We start from the raw sequence: 24,129 nt of genomic DNA on the forward strand, positions 1-24,129 counted from the left end.
GACCTTCCCATTCAGACCTCCTCCTGACCTTCCCACTAGACCTCATCCTGACTTTCCCAACCAGACCTCCTCCTCACCTTCCCAACTGGACCTCCTCTTGACCTTCCCATTCAGACCTCCTCCTGACCTTCCCATTCAGACCTCCTCCTGACCTTCCCACTAGACCTCATCCTGACCTTCCCAACCAGACCTCCTCCTCACCTTCCCAACTGGACCTCCTCTTGACCTTCCCATTCAGACCTCCTCCTGACCTTCCCATTCAGACCTCCTCCTGACCTGCCCACTAGACCTCCTCCTGACCTTCCCATTCAGACCTCCTCCTGACCTTCCCACTAGACCTCCTCCTGACCTTCCCACTAGACCTCCTCCTGACCTTCCCTCTAGATCTCCTCGTGACCTAACCCTCTAGACTTCCTCATGAGCTAAAACCACCACACTCAGGCAAAAAGCACAGAAATGGGGCTCTTTTTATTTCTCTGTCTTCCAACATCACCTAGTTTCACTAGGAATTAAGAAGATGAAGATGCCTGCAGTGGAGGAACCACAGGGGCAGAGAGACCCAGCACTGGATGCCAGCCTCCCATCTTTGCTCAGACGAGAACGTTCCTCCTGGACTACTCCACCAGCATCTTCCCACCACTAGCCCAGGTCCAGCCGGTCCTCAGAGGGGATGTATGGCTCCTCCTGCTCAAGAGCTGACATCACTTTGACCAAGTCTTCCAAACATCGGCAGAAATCCAAGACATGGAAGGCTTGTCATGTCTCTCAGGAGACAACAGAGGCTGACCCACCATGGAAAGTCAACAAATCAGGGGGTTAGGGTCCATCACTATCTCACAGTCTCCCTGCAGTCTTGAGATCTGCTCCCACCCTGGGCTCCCACATCCTACCTCCTTGATATTCTCAGGCCCCAGAGAGACACAAACAGATCACAGAGGTGCTCAAGTTGATAAGTAGCTCCAGATATACATCCTCAGATGCATCCCCTCTCCCACAAGACCTCCTGGTCTGCAACCAACCCATCTTCATCTAAGGGGAGTTATGGATAGTGATAAAGTTGGTAATTTCAAGTTCAGAAACTTTTAATATGTCCACATCTATCAAGAGAATAGGACTTACCAGGGGGGAAAGGCAGGGAGCTGGGATGAATTGAGAGATTGGGATGGACATATATACACTACTATGTATAAAATAGATAACTAATGAGAACCTACTGTATAGCACAGGGAACTCTACTCGGTGCTCTCTGGTGACCTAAATGGGAAGGGAATCCAAAAAAGAGGGGATAGATGTATATGCATAGCTGATTCACTTTGCTGTACAGCAGAAACTAACACAACAGTGTAAAGCAACTATATTCCAATAAATTTAAAAAAAAGGCTTATTGAAAGGGGGGGGGAAGAAAAAGAAAACACACACACAAAAAAGAAAAAAGAGAATGGGACTTAGCCATATTCCTGATGAAAAGAACCCTTCAATGGGGACAAAGAACAGTGAAGCAGACCAAGAAGTGATCTACTGCTCCCAAAGCAAGACAAATGTGGGCCATTCCACAGACCCCATCATACATGAGAGAAAGATGGTTATGTGAAAAAGGGAATCACCATGAGAAACTGCAGTCTTTGAAAAGAGAGTGGAACATGGGACAGGCCATGAAATGGAAGAAATTTTCATGGTGCAGTCAGGTTTTGCAAAAGCAAAAAAAAGTTCAAATGTAAGGGCGTGAGGGAAGAGCTGTGTGTGCCCAGGTAAGCCCCACCCCTCCAAGAGCAGAGGGCTACACTGGACCCCTGGGGATGTCCCACGTGGGGCTCAGGGCATCTGTGAGTTTCGATGGGGAAGAATGGACATCATCACTGTGACCGGCCTCCAAGAGAATGTGGACGAGACAAAGAGGATAGAATGGACAGGATCTATGGCTTGGCCACCAACAGAAACCACATTCTCCTATCAGGGTTCAGTTCTTGAAGATGTCTTGAAATAAGGTTTAAGATCCTCATAGCAGGACTTCCCTGGTGGCGCAGTGGTTAAGACTCCACGCTCCCAATGCAGGGGGCCCGGGTTCGATCCCCGGTCAGGGGACTAGATCCCACATGCATGCCACAACTAAGGAGCCCACCTGCTGCAACAAAGGAGCCTGCCTGCCGCAACTAAGACCCGGCGCAACCAAAAAAAAAAAAAAAGATCCTCATAGCTCCAAATCAGATGGGTTACTAAATCATAGAAGATCATGTTATTTGTTGTATAAAGATGTAATGTGTATAATTATGTGGCAATTTTTTTCCTTATATACTTTTATATCTGCATTTCAATACAATTGGTTGATACTATGATGGATTTCAGTTTGTGCACTGAGGCATCACTAGATGTGAAGGTGTTCAGGGACCAGAAAAGGGGGAATCTGGCTGTGGATGGACCTTATGGACAGACCCACAAAGAAGCAAGATGCACGTGTGTTTAAATCCACAGCCCCAAGTGCTGTGTCTGAGCTGTAATCATCCTTCAACACACGATGGAGGAAAAACGAGAGAAAGGAAGAAATGAATCGATAATGAATGAATGAAGGGCCATGGTTAATATTTTAGAAAGTCTGAAGTGAAAGCAATCCCTAACACCTAAAACCAGACCTGCAGTACGATTTTCATAAACACAGACACCATAAAAGGGATTAACTGAATCCAGATGATGTCGGGAGAAGCATGATAAATATTACGGCCTTTTTTCAAAGCTCATCTCCCCATATCATTTTTTCCAGCTGATTTAAACTTCTACCTCCAACTGAATGGGAATGCTCACAAATGTAAAATGAGCTCACTTGAACCGCCTTCACTTTCCTAGCAGAAGAAAGTCCCTTCATTTTCAAAGAGGATTTAGGGACCGAAATAAGCCATTAGAAAGTTTCAGAAAGAAGAAGGGAAACACAGAGAGTTTCGGTTCAGAATCCGAAATGCAGAAGCTGTTCAGATTCTGTTGGGAGCTGAATCATGACATTGCAACGTCTTATGTTGAAGCCTTGACCCCCAGGACCTCAGAGTGTGGCTGTATTTGGAGATGGGGTCTTTAAAGAGGGGATGAAGGTAAAATGAGGTCCACCCACTAGGGTGGGCCCTGATCCCATAGGACTGGTGTCCTTGTAAGAAGAGGAGATCAGGACACAGACACACACAGAGGGAGGACCCTGGGAGGACACCGGGAGAAGACGGCCGTCTACACGCCCAGGAGAGAGGCCTCAGGAGGAACCAGCCCTGCCAACATCTGGATCTCAGATTCCAGCCTCTAGGAATGGGACAGGAAAAATGTTTGTGGTTTAATCCACCCAGTTTGTCATATGATTTGTTAGGAGAGGTCTGGCAAACTAATTCACATTTACTGTTGTTTACTGCAGTGAATCACACAGGGAAAAAAATGTATGATCCATATCACAGCACAACCTCGACTCCTCTCCAAAAAAAGCACAACACAATTTCCTGTCTTTCAGTTTTTGAGTATTCACCCTTACGCCTTCTGTACTTGTTGCATCTGGAAGCACATCAATATTTCCATACACATAGAAGCAAGCAGCTGCGTATCTCCCCCTCGCTCTAAGATACAAGGAGTTGTAGAAGTGAATCATCACCTAGGATAACGTGCATGCCCAGTTTGGCCAGATGCTTCGCTGTCGAATATCCAATTCCATCGGTCCCGCCGGTCACTATAGCAACACGCTCGCGTTGTAGGGGGAAAACTGCAGAAGAAAAGAAAAAGAAACCGAGGTAAAGGTTTAGAAGCAGAGCACACGTTGATGAGAATGAAGTCGCAAAAGAGGGCATGATGCCAACGGGAGTTGTGGTTTGATATTTGTGGTTTTGCTCTTCTGAATTCCTACAGGCTCGGGACGCATGAGTGTAATACGGTGCAGTTGCCCTGGATAAGGACAGCCTGGTAAAGCCACCTGAAAAATCCTTGCTCGGTCCCCAATGATACCTTTGCAGGAATTAACGCTGCCAAAATGATCTGCAGAAAGCTCCAGATAATGTCTATCGTTGACGGCTGTGGGTGAGTTTCGGTTCAGAATCCGAAATGCAGAAGCTGTTCAGATTCTGTTGGGAGCTGAATCATGACATTGCAACGTCATGATTAATGACGTCATGATTAATTAATCCGAGAGGTTAATCCTCTCGGACCATGTTGGTTGTGTTGTAAAGTGCAGGTTTTATACTTGTATGCGTTTTCTCAGATGTAGTTAGGAAATTGCATGTTATGGAGGGACGGCCCACTGTTTTCTACAAAGTCTGGAGACCGCATGAGAATACAGAGTACCTTATAAAAACAGAGAACATGATGACTCCTTTAACCATGTACCTGTGCATGAACCTACACGTATCCAAACATATGAGAATATACGTTTACGTGATGGTGTAAAATTGACTGTTTCTGACTCACACACAGAGAGAACAGACTTGTGGTTGCCAATGGGGTGGGGATTGGGGGAGGGAAGGACTGGGAGTTTGGGGTTAGTAGATGGAAACTATTATATAGAGAATGCATAAACAACAAGTCCTACTGTAGAGCACAGGGAACTATATTCAATCTCCTGCGATAAACCATCATGGAAAAGAATATGGAAAAGAATGTATATGTATGTATAACAGAATCACTTGGTTGGACAGCAGAAATAAACACGTTGTAAATCAACTATACGCCAATAAAATAAATAAACTTTACTGTTTCTAATAAAATCTTAAACTACCCAAAGTGTCGATAACATGTTGTTATACAAGATGAAATAATGCTTTACTAAACGTTAGACTTCTCTTTTTGACTCCATTTTAAAATTGTACTGTGCATTGTGTGACCAAAATAAAAAGGGTATTTTGTGATGTAAAAATAAAAAAGAAGAAAGAAAGAGAGAGGGAGGAAGGAAGGAAGGGAGGGAGGAAGGGACAGAGGGAGGGAGGGAAGGAAGAAAGGATAAAGTGTAGGTTTTATTATTATTCAAGTATGGGGTGAGGCCAATGGGTCAGGAGACGACCAATATTGAAAAGACGGTTGATCACTCACAGTTCCCAAGAGGAGGGGGCACAGCACACCACACAGGGTTACACGGGGAAGCACCAGGGTCGGTCAGGAGGCAAAGGGAAAGGGGGAAACCAGACAAGAGCCTTTACTGTGATTTTTGCAGGAAGGAACAGGTGAGGCAGGGTTAGGATGGGCTGGTGTGAATAATTTCATCAGGTCCTGGCTGCAGGGACTGTCCTTGTTGTCTGGTGCCTGCCCTGGGGGGGATGAGGGCAGGTGGATGGTGGCCCAGAGTATGGGAGCCCCTTAGAGAAGGGGGTGGGGTGTGGATCTGGATGGGTAGGTTTGTATTTGAGAAGCATGTTTACAGGTCAGTTATTTGCTATCTGTAGGAACTGGCTAGTCCTAGGAGCTTTAACTATAAGATCAAGGTGGCAAAGATGAATTTTGTATTTTCCCTGTCTCCTTTATTTCATTTTTTTACTTGTTTTTTATTGAAGTAGAGTTGCTATACAATATTTTATAAGTTTCAGGGGTACAACATAGTGATTCACAATATCTTAAGGTTATACTGCATTTATAGTTATTATTAAATATTCGCTGTATTCCCTGTGCTGTACAATATATCCTTGTAGCTCTTCTTTTTTTTTGTTTTTTGACCGCGCCACGCGGCATGCGGGATCTTAGTTCCCCGACCAGGGATGTAACCCATGCCCCCTGCAGTGGAAGTGCGGAGTCTTATCCACTGGACCACCAGGGAAGTCCCAGTAGCTTATTTATTTCATACACAGCAGTTTGTACCTCTTAATCCCCTACCCCTATCTCTCCCTTCTCCCCTTCCCTCTCCCCACTGGTAACCACCAGTTTGTTGTCTAGAAAAGATAAACTTTTTAATAAATGGTGTGGGGACATCTAAAAAGACCTTTGAAAACAGATGAAATGAGATCCATACCTCCCAGGACACATCAAAATGAACTCCAAGAGGAAAAAAGCTAAACAATGAAAATATTCGAACAAGGCAGGGACAAATTTATTCTCAACCTCAGAGTAGGAAATGCCTTCCTAATTCTAACTCAATATTGAGAAGAATAAATAGACCAATTTCACTCCTAAAAAAAGTGTACACAGTTTAAAAAAAAAAAACAACAACACCATAGGGACTTGCCTGGCGGTCCAGTGGTTAAGAGTCCATGCTCCCAATGCAGGGGGCATGGGTTCCATCCCTGTTCGGGAACTAAGATCCCACAAGCCACGAGGCGTGGCCAAAAAAAAGAAGAAGAAAAAAAATCCTACCAAAAAATTAAAATGAAAACAACACCATAAGCAAAGTCACATTCAAAGGGCTATTTTCCAAGCATGTAAAGAGTTCTTAAAAATCAAGAAGAAAAAAAAAAACTCTACAGAGAAGAAGGGCAAAAGCACCTGTTGATATAAAAACATACTGAAATGGCCCTTAAAAACACATGCCCAAGTTTACACCTAATAAGAGAAATGTGAATAGTTAACGAAAACTGCGAGATACCATGTCACCCATCAGGTTGGCGGAAGTTCAAAGACGTCAACATCCTCATTTCTCTCACCTACAGCGTGGGTAGGAGTGCAAAACAGCACAATCTCCATCGGGGGAAATTGGGTAATATCTAGTGCAATTACATGTGCTTCTATCGTTTGATCTCGAAAAATCACTTCTAGGAATCTGCCGTGAAGAAACAAGGTCGGTTGCCAATGTAAAGCCAAGGTTCCTCAGGGCAGCACCTGTCTCTCCGTAGAGAAGGATGGATAAACCACCTGCCATACGTGCATACAGTGGGGCATCCTCCATCCCTACAATGGGGTATCCTAGCCCATCCTGGGTCTCCACCATCACACAGGGAACACTGAGCAGCCCCGAGCGGTCCAAGCTCAGGTGATAATTCCACCTGCTGGCCAGGAGTCAGGTTTGATCCACTTGTTAGAAAATCCTTCCAATAAGTGGGGACAACCTGTTGTCCACCACTGCAGTAAGGCGTTGCTGCCCAGAACATGAAGGAACAACCCTACAAAGAAAAGCCCCAAGAGGGATGCAGGGGCACCGGTATCCCCCGGAAGGCGGGGAGGACCACCCCTCCTCCCGCCCCCGCCCAGAGAATATTTCCCATCACCGCATCCATCAGAGAGAGCACGTCCTTCATTCACAGGAACCCCAAATGAGTCCTTCAGGTGCCCCACAAAGTTCCCAGATGCCCAGGCTTGATTCTACTAAAGGGATTCCAACCGCGTGTGGGTTTAGTTCCTGGGCAGGTGAGCCGGATTAATAAAAGTGCTATTTTCCTAGGCTCCTGGCGTTTACAGAGAAGGGTTCCAGCACCACGCTGCAGGGCGGGGAGCCTTAGGGAGGACCCAACTCAACTTTTCTTGTCCCCCTGGCATCCATCTGTCCCTCCTGAAAATGCAGACCAACAGGTTCTGAATGCGTGTGGAGGGCTGTACTGCGCCGACAGTGTACGGTGAGCACAGGTGCACGCTGGGGTCTTGGGCTGGAGGGGCATCTTACAGCTCCCAGGGTTACACAGAAGAGGCAGAGGACAGGGAAGTCCCTGGTGGTCCAGTGGTTAGGACTTGCGGCTCTCACTGCCAGGGGCCTGGGTTCAATCCCTGGTCAGGGAGCTGAGATCCCGCGAGCCACGCGGCAGGGCCAAAAAAAAGAGAAAAACCAAAGGACGACCACAAAGCCTCATCAGCAGCCTGAACTTTCATCTCAAAGCGAGGTTACGGGGAAAACTGAACAGTTAAGACAAAGTAGATTACAACACAGGTCCCCAAACTTTCACAACCTGCAACACACTTGCTGCCCAGAAGTTTTTTCACACCACTGCTAAGGAAAAGAAAAAGAAATAAAAATATGTGTGTAAAATATATTCTTATATAAATATAAATGAAATGTTTGTTTCTATTTAGATATTTATAAATAGTATCTATGCTATAGTCTTATCCTAGGTAAAATTATGTTTATATATTTTAAATGTTACATATTTTACATATTTATTTTAATATATTTAAATATGTTTAATATATTTAATACATAAAAAATATTTAATAATGTAAAATAAGTAAACAAGAAAAGTAAATAAGATAATAGCAAATAGGATGTATTATTTAATAAGAGACAATATGAAAATAAGTAAATGATACTTTTATTTTAACATAAATATTTGTCAATATAAGTAATATTTATGAATAGTAAATATTTTATATTTATGTTTACATATTATACTATGCAAATATTTATTAGTTATATGTTTATATTTATTATTTATATTTATAATATTTACATTACTTATGATTTATAAATTATATAATATTTATATATTATATAAATATTTATAATATTTATAAATATATTTCTTTTATATTTATATTTACATATTTTACATATTTTATTTTCTATTTTATTTATGTAAAAATGATAGTCATATATATATGCAACTAGAGGTCATCATAGTAAGTCAGAAAAGGAAAGAGAAATACCATATGATATCACTTATATGTGGAATCTAAAATATGGCACAAATGAACCTATCTACAAAGCAGAAACAGACTCACAGACATAGAAAACAAACTTATGGTTACCAAAGGGAAAAGGGAGGGATAAATTAGGAGTTTGGGATTAACATATACACACTACTATATAGAAAATAGATAAACAACAAGGACCTACGGGGCAGCACAGGGAACTCTACTCAATATTCTGTAATAACCTATACGGGAAAAGAATCTGAAAAGGAATATATATATAAATAACAAGTATCAATATTATATATGTTATATAATATGTATAAAATCACTTTGCTGTACACCTGAAACTAACACAACATAGTAAATCAACTACACTTTGAAAAAATAATAAAAAATAATTAAATTAAATTTTAAAATAAAGAACAAAGGTCCTTAATTCTCTTGGTCCCTGCCACCAGAATTGAAAAGAACAGAGAGAGAGTTTCTGTTTCCCTGTCAAGGAGGCTTCCAAACAAACCCCTCGGTCCACACCCAGAAAGGAATGGAATACTTCATTAAAAAGAAATGTCGGGACTTCCCTGGTGGCACAGTGGTTAAGAATCCGCCTGCCAATGCAGGGGACACGGGTTCGAGCCCTGGTCTGGGAAGATCCCACATGCCGTGGAGTAGCTAAGCCCGTGCACCACAACTACTGAGCCTGCGCTCTAGAGCCCGCGAGCCACAACTACTGAGCCCACGTGCCACAACTACTGAAGCCCACATGCCTAGAGCCCGTGCTCCGCAACAAGAGAAGCCACCGCAATGAGAAGCCCGCACACTGCCAACGAAGAGTAGCCCCCGCTCACCGCAACTAGAGAAAGCCCGCGCGCGGCAACAAAGACCCAACGCAGCCAAAAATAAATAATAAATAAATAAATAAATTTATTTAAAAAAAAAAAAAGTCAAGTGAAAAGATCCGATGTAGACACGCTTCCGTCGGCACCTACAACCTCTGAAAATCTCGCCTCTACCCCCATGTCTATTGCTGAGAAGTGGCCACGGGAAAACCCAGCAAAGGCATTAAAACCCCCTCCAACATGAGTAAGGTCTACAGTTTCCTCCTCGCAGGTGGACAGCACTCATAGAGGACTCTGAATCGGGCGCAGGGCACTGGCCAGAAGAAGCGAGAGATGCCCAGGAGAGAGGCTGCCCCTCCCAGACCCCAGAGGCTAGTCTCTGCATCTGCGTCACCTGCACCCTGGGATGGCGGACGGGTCCACGTGGTTCAACCAGCCGTGGGAGGACAGGCGGCCAAGGAGGAAATGGGCAGGAGCTCCCCAGGGAGGGTGGGCGGAGGAATGGCCGGGCGAAAGGCACTGGACGTGAGGTCAAGGGAATCATTCCTCTAACGTGTGCTGAGAACGAGACCGCCGCCCTGATGCTGGGCACCCAGGCCAGACGTGGGCCAGTCCCCGCCCTTCCCGGAGAGCTGACTTCCAAAGCAAGGAGCTGACACGCCCACCCCGAAACAGTCCAAGTGTCAGGCTGTCGAATCCCAGTGCCCTGCCCGGTATGGGAGCTGCGTCTCCCTCTGGCTTCGGCTGAGAGAAGAATCCTATCACAGATGTTCCCTGGTTGCATGGCCATCACAGCTCCTGGGATAATTTTACGTGTCGAACTGGCTGGGCCACGGGGTCCAGATATGTGGTCAGACATTATTCTGGGTGTTTCCATGACAGTGTTTTATTGGATGAGATGAACATTTAAATCAAGGGGCTTTGAGGAAAGCAGGTTGGCCTCTCTGGTGTGGGTGGGTCTCGTCTAATCCATTGACGGCCTCAATAGAACCAAGACTGAGATCCCCCAAGGAGGAGGGAATTCTGCTTCCTGACGGCCTTTAGACTCAAACTGCAAGTCTTCCGTGGGTTTCCAGCCTGCTGGCCCACTCTGAAGATTTGGGACCTGCTAGACCCCATAATTACATGAGCCAATTCCTTAAAATGAATCTCTCCATAGATAGATACATAAATAGATGATAGATAGATAGATAGGTATCAAGAGACAGACAGATAGAGAATAACTTGAAAGATGATATAGATGATAGCTTGAAAGATGATAGAAAGATACATAGATCGATACGTAGATAGATAAAGATGGTTGGATACATACATACATAGATGACAGATTGATAGATGACAGATAAATGACAGATAACAGATGGATATAAACAGACTGAGAATAGATAAATGGATAGTTCAGGTAGGTAGATGGTAGATACATAGATACATATATAGTTAAACAGATAGAGATAGAGATAGAATTTACGACAAGCAATGAGCAATTTTTGGTGTAAGCGTAGCCCATGCACTATCCGGGATACGCTTATGCTACAAGCATGTGCGTTCTTTATCTTCCACCCAAGCTGACGGCGTTTCTGCTGAGATGGGGGATGTTTCAGCCAACAACTGTCTAGGCACATCCTGGGTGGTCTCTGCAGAGCACACTTCCTCATTTTGTCAGCCTTATGGAACGTCTGCCCCAGGCCCCTCTCCTTGGCGTGTAGATGGCCGTCTTCTCTGTGTGCTCACAGGGCCCTCCTTCTCAGCATCTGTGTCCACATCTCCCCTTTTTACTAGGCCCCCAGCCCTGTTGGGTGAGGACTCACCCAAGTGACCTCACCTGAACTTGCTCATCTGCAGAGACCCTATTGCCAAATAAGGTTACAGGATGGGGCGGGGGGGACTCCAACGTATGTCTTTTGGGGGAGGAGGCGTGATTCAAACCCTAACCAGGGGCGTACACGCGCACACACACGTACATCCACGCGAGGACACACCAGCCTGGATGGAGGGAGCTCCCTAGAATGGCAGGTGACCGGGCCCTCTCTGCCCCCCTTATCTCCCCGACACGGGTCAGCTGCAATGCACATTCCTTCCACGCTTCCCCCGGAAACCTAGCTGCAAACAGATCCACGGGATCCCTGTCAATGACCTCCACTGTCACCCTCTCTTCTCCACACCGTGCACGTCTTTGATCCTGGGTTCAACAACAACTCCGACCTGTCAGCTCCTGTCCGACAGATGCCAGAGAAAGTGCCCCGTCAATTCTGGATGTAAGCTGATCCCAAGCGCACCAGCCGGGCCTGGGACCCGTGTGGTGACCGGGACCCGTGTTGCCAGCTGCCCCGTCCCAGATGGGTATCTACAAGCCGCCCCATGACAAGGCTCTCGCCTGCGCCTTTCCTCCCAAAGCCACTCAGCTCTGCAGCCTCTGGGTCCAACGCTGCAGCATGAAGCTACTCGCCCCTGGATTTGTTTCTGGATCACCACGCTCTGCAAGAAGAAAGGCAACTGAGATCTTGGCAAATGGCAGGATGTTTGCAGGGTGCGGGGAGAGAGGCCCCTTCCAGACTATGTTTAGAATGCTCTCCGCTTGCGGTTCTGTTTAAAGCGTCTAACTTGGAGTGCTGACCTCATGCCTCGGTGATGGCCAGCGCTTGGGAAAAATGGCAAAACGACAGCTCTCTGTATACCGAGCTCACGGCACATTAGAGACAGCTCCAAGGGTAACGGAGAAGAACATATCTGACTCCACATTAGGTCTGTTTCTTTTACTTTAACCTTTGTATTCTTTTGCTTTGAGTTCAGAATGTTGCCCATAGCCTGAAATATACAGGATAGCCCTTTCTCAAGGCTCTGACCTCTAAGGGTGTAACGCCTTTCCATTCATAGAGACAGAAAAAGTTGCACAACAGAGAATAACATTGGTTTTGTTGGAAGTTAAAAGGAACACTGTGACCTGACTTACGTGGACAAAGGATTCCTGCACCAAGAAGTCTGCAATAACCAACCACACCCTTCCCTCACCTTGCCATTAAAAATGCTTTGCTGAAACCCTTCGGGGAGTTCGGGGGTTTGGGGGCACAAGCCACGGTCTCCTTGCAGGACCCTGCCATAAACCTTTCTCTGCTCCAAACTCTGACGTCAGGCACCCGAACTTGTACCCTCCCAAAAAAGAGAAAAAGGAAATAAACAAGGAATTCACCGATACTGAATAAAATACAGATATGTAACAGGATGTTGGGACTCACTCCTCCTTAAAGAAAATAAAGGAAAGGAAGTTAGTAGGTTTCATCAATCAGAACAGTGGGGTCCCATCCAGGATGGCAACGCCCCAGAAAAATGAACCTGTTTGCACATTTAGTCAATTTTCCACCGAGACTGTATCTTTTAGGAGGTGAGTTGGAGGGGGTCTAAAGTGGAAGTGCATGTACCCTATGTAGCAATTCTACTTCTAAGAATTTAATGCCACAGACATACTCCCACAGGTCTGCAGAGACACAGGAACGAAAATATTCACTGCAGCCTTGTTCGTAAAAGAAAGATCTTTAGTGTGACTGTCATTTTACAGGTGTTATTCAAAAGAAAGGCATATTGTTCTGGCAACAAGGTGGGTGGATCTCTGGGGAATTATGCCGAGTGGGGAGAAAAAGAGCCATTTCAAAAGGGTCCCATTGTGTATGCCTCCATTTCTATGACAGTCTTGAAATGACAGAATTATAGAGAACAGATTAGTGGCTGCCAGGGGTGAAGGACGGGGTGGGGGGTTGGTGTGGGAAGGAGATGGGCGACGCCAGGGATCCTTGGGGGTCACAGAACTGCCCTGTGTCTTGACCGTGATGGTGGATTCTCAAAGCCACACGTGCAACAGGATCGCACAGACGCACATACACAAGCGAATACAAGTTAGAACAGGGAAATCTGAATAAAAGCATTGCATCGCACCCAAGTCAACATCTAGGCCGGGATGTGGTACGGCCATGTTGCAAGCGGGTAGCCCTGGGAGAAAAACAAGTAAAGTGTTGCTGCATTTTATTCCTCACAACTGCACATGAATCTACAATTATCTCAAAGTAGGAACTGTTTTTTTTTTTGGCCATGCCACACGTCTTGTGGGATCCTAGTTCCCCGACCAGGGACTGAACCCAGGCCCTCAGCAGTGAGAGCGCCGAGTCCTAACCACTGGACCACCAGGGAATTCCCAGGAACTTTTTTGAAAAAGTTTAAACTAATGCCATGTAATATAGCCTTCTTAAAAGAGAAAAAAAACTAAACTAAAAAGCAAAACAAAAAACTCTGTCTTCTTGGCCCCTGTCCAGTTGTTTTGAAATGACCCGAGCTTTCTGGCTCCCTTTTGAATTGGGGATGACCCCGTGCCTGGTCCTTTTATCAAATACTGAGAGCTGGACCCCCAGCCAGGACTGCCCGCTGTCACGAGACAGAGTGGACACCAGGTACAGGGGTTTGCTAAGCCCAGGCTAGCAGCAACACTACCTCGTCCCTCATCTACCAGGTTTCTGGACTTTGGTCTCTGTTCTGTGTTTCCTATCTTCCGCAGACACGTGTAAGCCACCTTGAATCTTTCCAAGAGCACGTGGGTGGTCAATTCATTTCCTCGCTCCTTAAATATTTGCTCCTGTGCTGTACTGGGAAATAACAACATACCTCTTTGAAGAGAGCATTAGCGAAACATACATCAAAGCCACGCAGTATGTTTTATATTATGTGACTTTTACCACAATAAAAAAAAAAACCCATTTAAAAGAAGAAAGAAAGAAAGAAACAGAAAATAACAAAGTTGGTAAGGATGTAGAGAAATCGGAACCCTCCTCCACTGTTGGTGGGGATGTAAATTGCAGGAACCACTTTGGAAAAGAGCCTGGCGATTCTTCAAACGGTTAAACATGGAGATACAATAGCCCAGCTATGCCACTCCTAGGTATCAATCTATCCAGGAGAAATGAAAACACATAACCACTCAAATACGTGTGATGAATGCTCACAGCACCATGATTCCCAGTAACCAGAAAAGTGGGAACAACACAAGTGTCCATGGACGTTTAACACATGATGCTCAGTGAGAGATGCCAGACCCAAAAAAGAGCATATATGCCATGATTCAATTTATATGAAATACTCAAATAGGCAAACACATGGAGATGGAGGACCTGGGGGGAAACAGGAGTGGGGAGTGACAGGTAACAGGTACAGGGATTCCCTTGGGAGGTGATTTTTTAAATGTTCTAAAATGACATAGCAATGGTGTTTGTACAACTCTGCAAATATACTAAAAATCACTGAATTGCGCCATTTACTGGGTGTATTGTATGGTGAATTATTTCTCAGCTTAAAATGGGGGAAACACCTTGCTGAATCATGAATAATGGGGGATGGGCGGGGACTTGGAAATTCTGGTATTCTTCTCACAAACGAAGAAGGACATACATAAGCCACCCTTTCATGGACCTCCTACCATCTTAGGCATGTGTGTGCATGTGTCTCAGAGACCTCAAAATTGACAGAATAATGTTAAAATGACGTGTAGCTGAACCTCCAAGTCAACTGGCCCCAGGAATACGTTTTCCTGACACGCAGCATCACGTAGGTCCTTAAGAATGGCTGTGTCGATAAACCACGATAATTAAGAAGCTTAAAAGTCTCACTAGTGAGACCTGCCTGACAGACAGATGATGGGAAGCAACCTTTCCAGACAAAGCCACCATCAGGCCCTTTGGACACCGTACCAGCCTCACGGGACACTGTGCCCCGTTTGGTGACCAGGGAAGAGGAACAGGATGGCCATTCATCCCAGGGATAGAATGATCTAGAAGCATTAAGACTGGAGAGGCGAGGGGGGGCAGAGATGGGAAAGCTTAGTATATGAATACATCATATCCTCTATGTATCAATCCTAAAGTGAGATTGGCAGAAAAGGAAACAATCTAGAAAGACATCCAGACCCTACATTAAAAAGTTACTTAGGGGACTTCCCTGGTGGCGCAGTGGTTAAGAATCCGCCTGCCAATGCAGGGAACACGGGTTCGAGCCCTGGTCCGGGAAGATCCCACATGCCGCGGAGCCACTAAGCCCGTGCGCCACAACTACTGAGCCCACGTGCCACAACTAGTGAAGCCTGCGCCCTAGAGCCCGTGCTCCGCAACAAGAGAAGCCACCACAATGAGAAGCCCACGCACCACAACGAAGAGTAGCCCCCGCTCGCCGCAACTAGAGAAAGCCTGCACGCAGCAATGAAGACCCAACGCAGCCAAAAATAAATAAATAAAATAAATTTATTTTAAAAAAAGTGACTTAGTCCTATGAGCAATGGCGTGAGGAATGATACTGTGTCACAATAAGTGATGCTGCGTCCAGGGAGGCCATGCACATGTCATGCCGTCCAGATCTCTCAAGAGAGCAGCAGTTCAGGCTTTCGGCGGTGGGTGGCATAAGCCATAAGCCCAAGCACCAGGAGGCAGGTCCACTGAAAACTGTACTGAATTGTATGATTTAATGGTGGATTAAATCTCAATAAAGCTGCTCAACCTGGGTGAAGACCACGCTGAATCACGGACAACGGGGGAGGCGTGGGTGTGTAGAGGTCCCGGGAATTCCGCCGTGAGAAGGGGGCTCATGTGGGCTGGAGGTGGGAGACCCAAAATCGACAGCACCAGCTGTCAGTTGCCAAAGAATGGACGTGGAGAAGATAAGAATGGACGTGGAGAAGATGAGAATGTCTGAGAAAAACCACAGCCGACCCAGGACATAACTCCGAGAAGCCAGGCCCAGGCATCAGCCTCGACACAAGTGCTGGGGGGTCAATATTAGTGATGCGTTCAGACTTCCCCAGCGGTCCCGTGGGTAAGACTCCGCGCTTCCAAGGCAGAGGGCACGGGTTCCATCCCTGGTCGGGGAACTAGAACCCCGCGTGCTGCAACGTGTGGCCAAAAACAAACAAACAAATTAGTGATGGGGCGGCCTCAGAAGCCACCACCCAGGACTCCGGGGCTGCCCAGGGCTGGTAGGAAAACAGGCGCTCCCCAGAAATTATCCCAACACATCAGAGTCTGGGGACACCCATGGATCCCAGTAAAGACGCATGAAAAAGTGCCTGGATTCTTCAGGGCAGAACTAAACACCAGCACCTTCGGAGCATGCCCTGAGCTTTGCACAATTCTATTTAAGCACGTCCATCACGAAGCATCCACAATGTTACAGGTCAATTTGCCTCAATAAAGTTGGGGAAGAAAAGAAATGTGATATTAAGGGGGTATGCATAACTAAGAGGGAATCACCTGTAAAGCGATCACGCTTTACATGATAAACACTCTTTAGAAACTTACGCAAGTGACCAAAAAAACAGAGGCAAGTATTTTGCAGTCACTTATACTTGGTTTTCAATAGACCACAGAAAAAAAAAAAAAAAAAAAAAAAAACAGGATACAAAGTTGTATGTGATGTAGGATGATGGTTAAAGAGTATTAACATTATAGGGAAATAAATTAAATGTTCATAGCTAAAAAAAAAAGCATGTCCACTAATAATGGCCTCTGATGTTCGTCTATTTCGTATATAGTAGTGTATATATGTTAATCCCAGTCTAATTTACCCCTCCCCCTCTTCCCCTTTGGCAACCATAAATTTTTCTCTGTCTGTGACTATTTCTGTTTTGCAAATAAGTTCATCTGTATCATTATTTTAGATTCCACATGCAAGTGATATCACATGATATTTGTCTTTGTCTAACTTCACTTAGTATGAAAATATCTAGGTCCATCCATGTTGCTGCAAATGGCATTATTTCATTCTTTTTTATGGCTGAGTAATATTCCATTGTATATATGTACCACATCTTCTTTGTCCAACAAGGATTTACTGAATAGTACAGGGAACTATACTCAGTATTTCATAATTACCTATATGGGAAAAGAATCTGAAAAAGAATATATATATATATATATATATAAAACTGAATATAAAACTGAATCACTTTGCTGTACACCTGAAACTAACACCACATTGTAAATCAACAATACTTCAATTTAAAAAATTAATTTTTTAAAAAATAAATGAAAAATTCAAGAAAGTTTTCAAAGAATGAAAAAAGGAAGACTAATGATAGCAGATAGCAGGCCTCAGTATCATGTTGGCTTAGGGTTTAGTTCAATACCTTGATAATTGTTTACGTATCTATTACTTGTATTATTAAATTAATGTGACATTTTAAATTTTTATCTTTAAAGAATGATGAAATTGGAATACTTACATGAATTTCTTATTCTATTTCATTTTTCCTGACAGCTTTGGTTACTAATGTAATTTTCATATTGACAGCTTTATTATATTACCATTTTATTTTGTAACAATAATTGCCAATATCGTTTTAATCTAAACTACAGAGTTAAATATTTTCTCTGTTCAACTATCAATTATGCAGAATTAAGACTTACAGTTTCTTTAAGAAGGGTTTATTAAAACTACATTTGCTTAATTACAAAAAAAAAATTGGCATCTGAGAAGTAGAATTCAATGACAAGGAAATGTTTAAAATTGACAGTGAGTGGGGTGACCAAAGCTTGGGTGTTTTACACGAGAGGAAGATGCTTGGCAATTAAGTCCGTCAGTATGAGGAAATGAAATTTTTTTTTGACAGGTCCTCTCATGACTGGGAGGGGCTTGGCTCCTGTATTCCTTGGACCCCCAACCCTAACTGGCTTTCTTGTAGTGCCATCTATGGACATAAAGTATGTTTAGTTATGGGTCTCTCCAGATAAATGGACAAACAGGAAACACAGAGAGAAAGACAGAGGGAGACAGAAAGAGAGAGAGACATTATTTGAAGGAATTGGTTCATTCAACCATAGATGTGAAGAGGGGGTACCCCAAAATCTGCAGGGTAGACCAGCAGGCTGGAGACCTAGGGAGAGCTGAGGTTACAGGTTGAGCCACACGACCATCTGGAGGCAGAATTCCCTCTTCCTTGAGGAACCTCAGTCTTTTTTTTCTCCTAAGGTCTTCAACTGATTGGACAAGGCCCACCCACATTGTGAAGTACAATCTGGTTATGTCAAAGTCTCCTGGTGTCAATTTTTTTTTAATTGTAGTTGATTTACAATGGGGTGCTGGTTTCCGGTGGACAGCAGAGTGATTCAGTGATATATTTTTTTCAGATTCTTTTCCATTATAGGTTTTTACAAGGTATTGAATATAGTTCCCTGTGCTCTACAGTAAATCCTTGTTGTTTATTTTATATAGAGTGGTGTACATCTGTTAATCCCAAACTCCTTAGTTATCCCTTTCCCCTTTGGTAACCATAAGTTTGTTTTCTATGTCTGTGAGTCTGTTTCTGTTTTGTACAGAAGTTCATCTGTATCATATTTTAGATTCCACATATAAGTGATATTATATATTTGTCTTTCTCTGACTTACTTCACTCAGTATGATCATCTCTAGGTCCATCCATGTTGCTGCATGATTTCAATGTTTATCTCATCTTTTTTTTTTTTTTTTTTTAGCCATGCCACGGGGCATGCGGGATCTTAGTTCCCCAACCAGGGATCGAACCCGTGCCCCCTGAAGTGGAAGCACAGAGTCCTAACCACTAGACCACCAGGGAAGTCCCAACGTTCCTCTCATCTTAAAAAATATCTTCCCAGCAACCTCTAGACCAGCGTTTGACCACAAAGCTGGGTCCACAGCCCAGCCACATTGACATAAAATTAGCCAGCACAAAGTATGAGTTTTCAGGCAACCGAGAGCCCTAACGAGCTTCCGATGGGCGTCGTCTGGAAGCAGGGACCCAGCCAGCCGGACCAGAGAAGCGCGGAAAAAGCACCAGCTCAAGCCAGCACGGCACCATCGCCTGGATGATGGCTCATCCTTGTGGCAGGAGGACCTGACGGCCGCCTCTCGTGCTGGCATGTTTCCACAGCTTGAGAAACGAGTGCAGGTGTCAGCCACCAAGCATGGCTGCTTCCACCAACAGCAGGGGGACAGAAAGAGCTGGGGGCAGCTGAGGGGCCCCGCGGCTCTTCAGCCTCGTGATGTCGCCTCGCGTGGATCCTAAACCTTCCCTCCTGCGGCGGTCACCACTAAACCCTGTGGCAACTCCCTCCAAATAGAGAAATCCAAGAGGTCCATGGGACTGCCCGGGCGGTCCAGTGGTTAGGGCTCCGCGCTTCCACTGCAGGGGGCACGGGTTCCATCCCTGGTCGGGGAACTAAGATCCTGCAAGCCGCGGAGCGTGGCCAAAATTTTAAAAATAAATAAACAATAAAATTTTTTTAAAAAATAAAAATGGTTATGCTAGAAGGGCCAACACCAGAGGAAAGAGCCATGTGGGGAGAAGCCCCAGGGATGATAGGAATAAATGCGGAAAGGGGGAGAGAAAACAGCCTCCACGGGGACCCAACAGAGGCCTTTCTAAGCAGGAGTCTTTTACGTGTGACTATAAGCCCCATCCCCTCTGCGGGCTGGGTGAGGTCACAGGTAGTTTGAAGAGGCCCCCAGCCGCCCCTGAGCACGTGGGCGAGAGAGTCGGCTGGACCCAAGAGCTGTGCCTGCTAAGGCCTGCAGCCCTGGTCACGCCCTGTGGCACTCAGCTGCTCTACCTGCCAGCTCGGGCTGCATGATGAGTAATGGTATGCATCAAGTTGGCTGGGCCACCAGGAGCTCAGAGAGCTGGGCACCGTGATCTCTGCATGTGTCTGGGAGGGTGTTTCTGGGTGACATGAGCATTTGAACAGGTGGCTGCAGGAAAGCAGATGGCTCTCCCCAGGGAGGGTGGGCCCCGTCTAATCAGTTGACACTTGAATAGAACAGAAAGGCAGAGGGAGAATTCTCTCTCTCTCTGTCCTTGAGCGGGGATGTCCATCTCCTCCTGCCCTTGGACATCTGTGTGCCTGGTTCTCAGGCCTCTGGACTTGGACTGAACACACCACCAGCTTTCCTGGGGCTCCAGATGGCAGACGGTGGCATTTCTTGATCTCCCGAACTGTGTAGGTCAATTCCAATCAATCAATCAATATATACATACCGATACAGAGATAAAGATACAGATAAATGTATTACACAGGGGTCTGCAAAGAAACAGAACCAATATCTACATTTATCTATATCATCTATCTACCTATCATATGGCTATCATCTACATATCTATCATCTAGCTAGCTAGCTATTATCTATCTATCATCTAGCTATTATCTATCAACTATCTATCCATCTACATAGATATTAGATATATCCTGTTGGTTCCATCTCCCTGGAGAGCCCTGACTAATACTAGCTGCTGTAACAAAGTAGCACAGACAAGGTGGTTTAAACAACAGACACATGCTTCTCACAGTCGTGGAGGCTGTTAGTCCGAGACCACGGCGAAGGCAGATTAGTTCCCAGCGAGGCTCTCCTCCTGGTTTGTACAGCTGCATACCTGCCATGTCCTCACGTGGTGGAGAGAGAGCTCTGGTCTCCTCCTCTTCCTATAAGGACACTAATCCCATCACGGGGACCCCACCCTCATGGCCTTATCTAACCCTAATCACCTCCCAAAGACCCCACTGCCTAACACCATCCCCTCGGGGGTCAGGGCTTCCACATATGAACTCGGGGGGGATACCAAGACTCAGTCTGTAACATGCTCCCGCCACCTCACCCGGAGGTGTCCACACGAGAAGGTCGGAGGCGGAGGAGGAAAGGCAGGGCTGGGGGCTCCCTGCTCGGTCTCCCCCTGCGCTGCCAGCAGTACGGACGTGCCTTCCTGCACATGCATCGTGCACCCACCATCCCCCCCGACTATGCATCTGCTCCTCCCTTCATCCACCTCCCCGTCCCCAACCCCTCCCAACGCTTCGCCGGGGCGGTCAGGACAAGACCAGGGAAGGCCACCGCCAGCCCCTCGCCCCGACCTCACCAGCCCCTCCCAGGGGGTGTCCCTCCTGCCAGACACCCACCCAGGAGGGCTCACCGCTGGCTCGGGCACTACGCGTGCACCACCTCCGCTGTCCCGGGCCGCGCTCCTTCACGAGGCCGTACACGGCGGGACAGCCCCGAACCAACCTGATCACAAACCCAGGACTGGCCCTCCTGGCCTGGCACGCGAGACCCCGGATGCCAGCAGGAAGGGAGGTGACCCGGTCACTGCATCCCAGCGGCTGGACCTCCCACATGTCCTTCTGCCACCTGGAGACCCTCCATGTGGGCTTCACCGCCCACAGCCCAGGAATGGGCTCCTCCTTGGGGAGACCCCACACCCCCCTCCCCCAGGGCAGGCCTGCGGCCACTCAGCCCATCCGCTACGGGGCCAGCTGCCCTGGCCCGAGAGGTGTGGTGTAGCTCTCTGGCCAAGTGCGTGTGAAGGGGTGAGGGCCACACCAGCCTAGGAGCCAGGGGACCAGGCACTGAGTGCAGGGCGATGCTCCCCCCAGCCCTCCTGGGTGAGAAGCTGGAAATGCTGAGTCCTCAGAGGTTCCGGGAGGAGGGTGGACGGTAGGAATCCCACGGTTCCTGCCAGAGTGTCTCATGGAGCAGGGAAACGCGTAAATCCATGACACGTTGACCAATGACAGTTGTCCTTTAAGGAGAAATGTATTAACTCATTAAATTTCCTGCAGGGAGAATCAAAGCTGCTCAACGCACCTTCAGTTTACCCATAAAGGTATAGGATGGACGGATGGATGGATAGATAAACAGAGACAGATAGATAGATAGATATGACAAATTGATAGGTAATAGAAAATACATAGATACGTAGATGATAAATAAATAATAAGTATATAGATGATAAATAATAGATACATAGAAAGATGATAGATACAAAGATGTATGATAAATTGATCATAGATACATAGATAAATACATAGATAATATAGATAATAGATACAGATAATAAATAGGTCGATAGATAATAGAAAATGGACAAAGGCATAGATTATAGATTATAGATGCATAGATTATAAATAATACATGCATAGATGATAAAAATGTAGACAGATGATAGATATGTAATAAATACATAGATGAATGATAATAGATGACAGATAATTGACTGACAGAATATAAAAAAGAAGATATACATAGATAGGGTATGAAAGTATATATATTTATATATGTAAATATATATACTTATGTTTATATACATATTTACATTATATATATATAAAAATAGAATCAACTCCATCCAGGCATGGAATCACAAAGGTTAGTATGTATGTAACAAACTGGCCATCGACACAATTATCAGCTCCTACGCTGGCCCATAAACCGCAATCCTGGCGTCCCCGGTGCTGTGCATGAGACGTGATCTTCCCAATGTCACCTACCCTCCAATCACTGCCTCATTTCCACGAAGACCCAGTCAGGATCCTCCTGGAAGCAAAAGCCTCAAGAAGACTCATCAAGTACCACCTCCCAGAACACCCACCGTGCGAGGGGAAATGCATTTGCTGTCGACCCCATGTGACAAAATCTCTCAGGAAAAGTCCTCTTTCAAGGACAGCTGCGGAGACCGCCGGGTTCCATCCTTCTAACAGAGGAAGCGATGCTCGTCTCCCTAAGGAAACACTCCCTGAGGAACGTGCCCCTGCCTTGTGCCATCTGCCACCTGCTAAAAGCCTATCCCATCTGGTCTCACGTCACCCAAAAAATTGAGTGAGTTCGGGTCAATCGAGAAGGTGAACAAATTGGGCTGAAAACGAGAGGTGGGCAAAGCATCCCAACCTTGCTTCAGGCAAAGGTCAAACCACTGAGCAGATATTCTAAGAGTGCTCCCAGAAAACCAGCAGAAACAACCCTAGCAAAGAGGCCACGCGGAGCCCCCAGTCTCGGAGTCATAGCCTGGGAAGCCGGGATGGGCCCAGGCAGCCGGGGGGACCCGGAGACCACGCAGGTCCCAAATCCCAGGGCCCGGGAGGGCCCTGCGTCTGCAGGGCTGGCCCACAGGCCGGGTCTAGGCCAGGGCTGCAGGTCAGGAACCCGGGTCTGCAGAGAGGAAGGGGGAGCCTGAACGGTCGGGACCTTGACGTGAGCATGACAGGATGGGGCCGGCTCTGTGCACAGCAGGGCCGGAGGAGAGGCCGGTGGGGCTGGAGGCGATGCTGAAGCCACCCAAGGCAAGCAGCAGCTGTATTCCCCCCGCACGGGGCTGCAGAGGACGCAGCCAGCAAAGTTCAGAGGAGGGTGGCCAAGGGCCCCCGCCACGCAGAAGGAGGGCCCCGAAGGCCCAGCCGTGGGTCTGCTAGCCGTGCGAGGCACAGAAGGGCTTGTGTTTCCAGGCAGAGCTGCAAACCCAGTCCCCGGTGGCCAGAACAGCTGCAAAACATCCAACGTTGGGTCTTAATTCAGTACAATTTATAGGACGGGGACACACGGGGCTGCAGGTTCCCAAGGAAAAGAATTCTAGCTATGTGTCCGGGATAGGTCCAGACTGCACCCGGAAACCAGAAGAACGAACTGTCCGAGGGCCGCGGTGCTTTCAGAAGCCTGTGAAGGGCCCCAGGTCTTCTCAGCGGGTCAGGCCTTGCTCAGAGGGCGGCCGAGACCCCGGGATCACTCCAAACACACACTGCGGCGCCCGCCTCCCCGAGCTGGGATGAGAGCGGGGCTCTGAAAGGAAACTGACTTTACAGCAAGACCTGAGCATGAAACACACACCATTTTGAGGAAGCAGAGTCCTGGACCGACCCAGATAAGACACATCCTTAACGGTCAGGGGCTGTGTTTTTACGAGAAGTTCTGGATGCCAGCGATGATACTTTATCTAAGACACTGAAGGACACATTGCACTTAACGTTCGACGGAGAAAGCTCTGGAAGTGTCAGGTTATCAT

The 24,129-nt window shown here is 46.4% G+C and overlaps 1 protein-coding gene across 1 annotated transcript in view; it reads right to left on the bottom strand.

Moving 5' to 3' along the window:
- LOC133082259 (dehydrogenase/reductase SDR family member on chromosome X-like) overlaps positions 1–24,129 on the bottom strand; it is a 188,831-nt gene that overhangs the window by 152,255 nt on the left and 12,447 nt on the right. The window contains exon 2 of the mRNA XM_061178786.1: positions 3,617–3,724. Within this exon, the coding sequence (XP_061034769.1) occupies positions 3,617–3,724 (108 nt within the window). The remainder of the gene's footprint in view (positions 1–3,616; positions 3,725–24,129) is intronic.

Source organism: Eubalaena glacialis, chromosome X (genome assembly GCF_028564815.1).
Source record: "Eubalaena glacialis isolate mEubGla1 chromosome X, mEubGla1.1.hap2.+ XY, whole genome shotgun sequence".
In the NCBI taxonomy this organism is placed as follows: Eukaryota; Metazoa; Chordata; class Mammalia; order Artiodactyla; family Balaenidae; genus Eubalaena; species Eubalaena glacialis.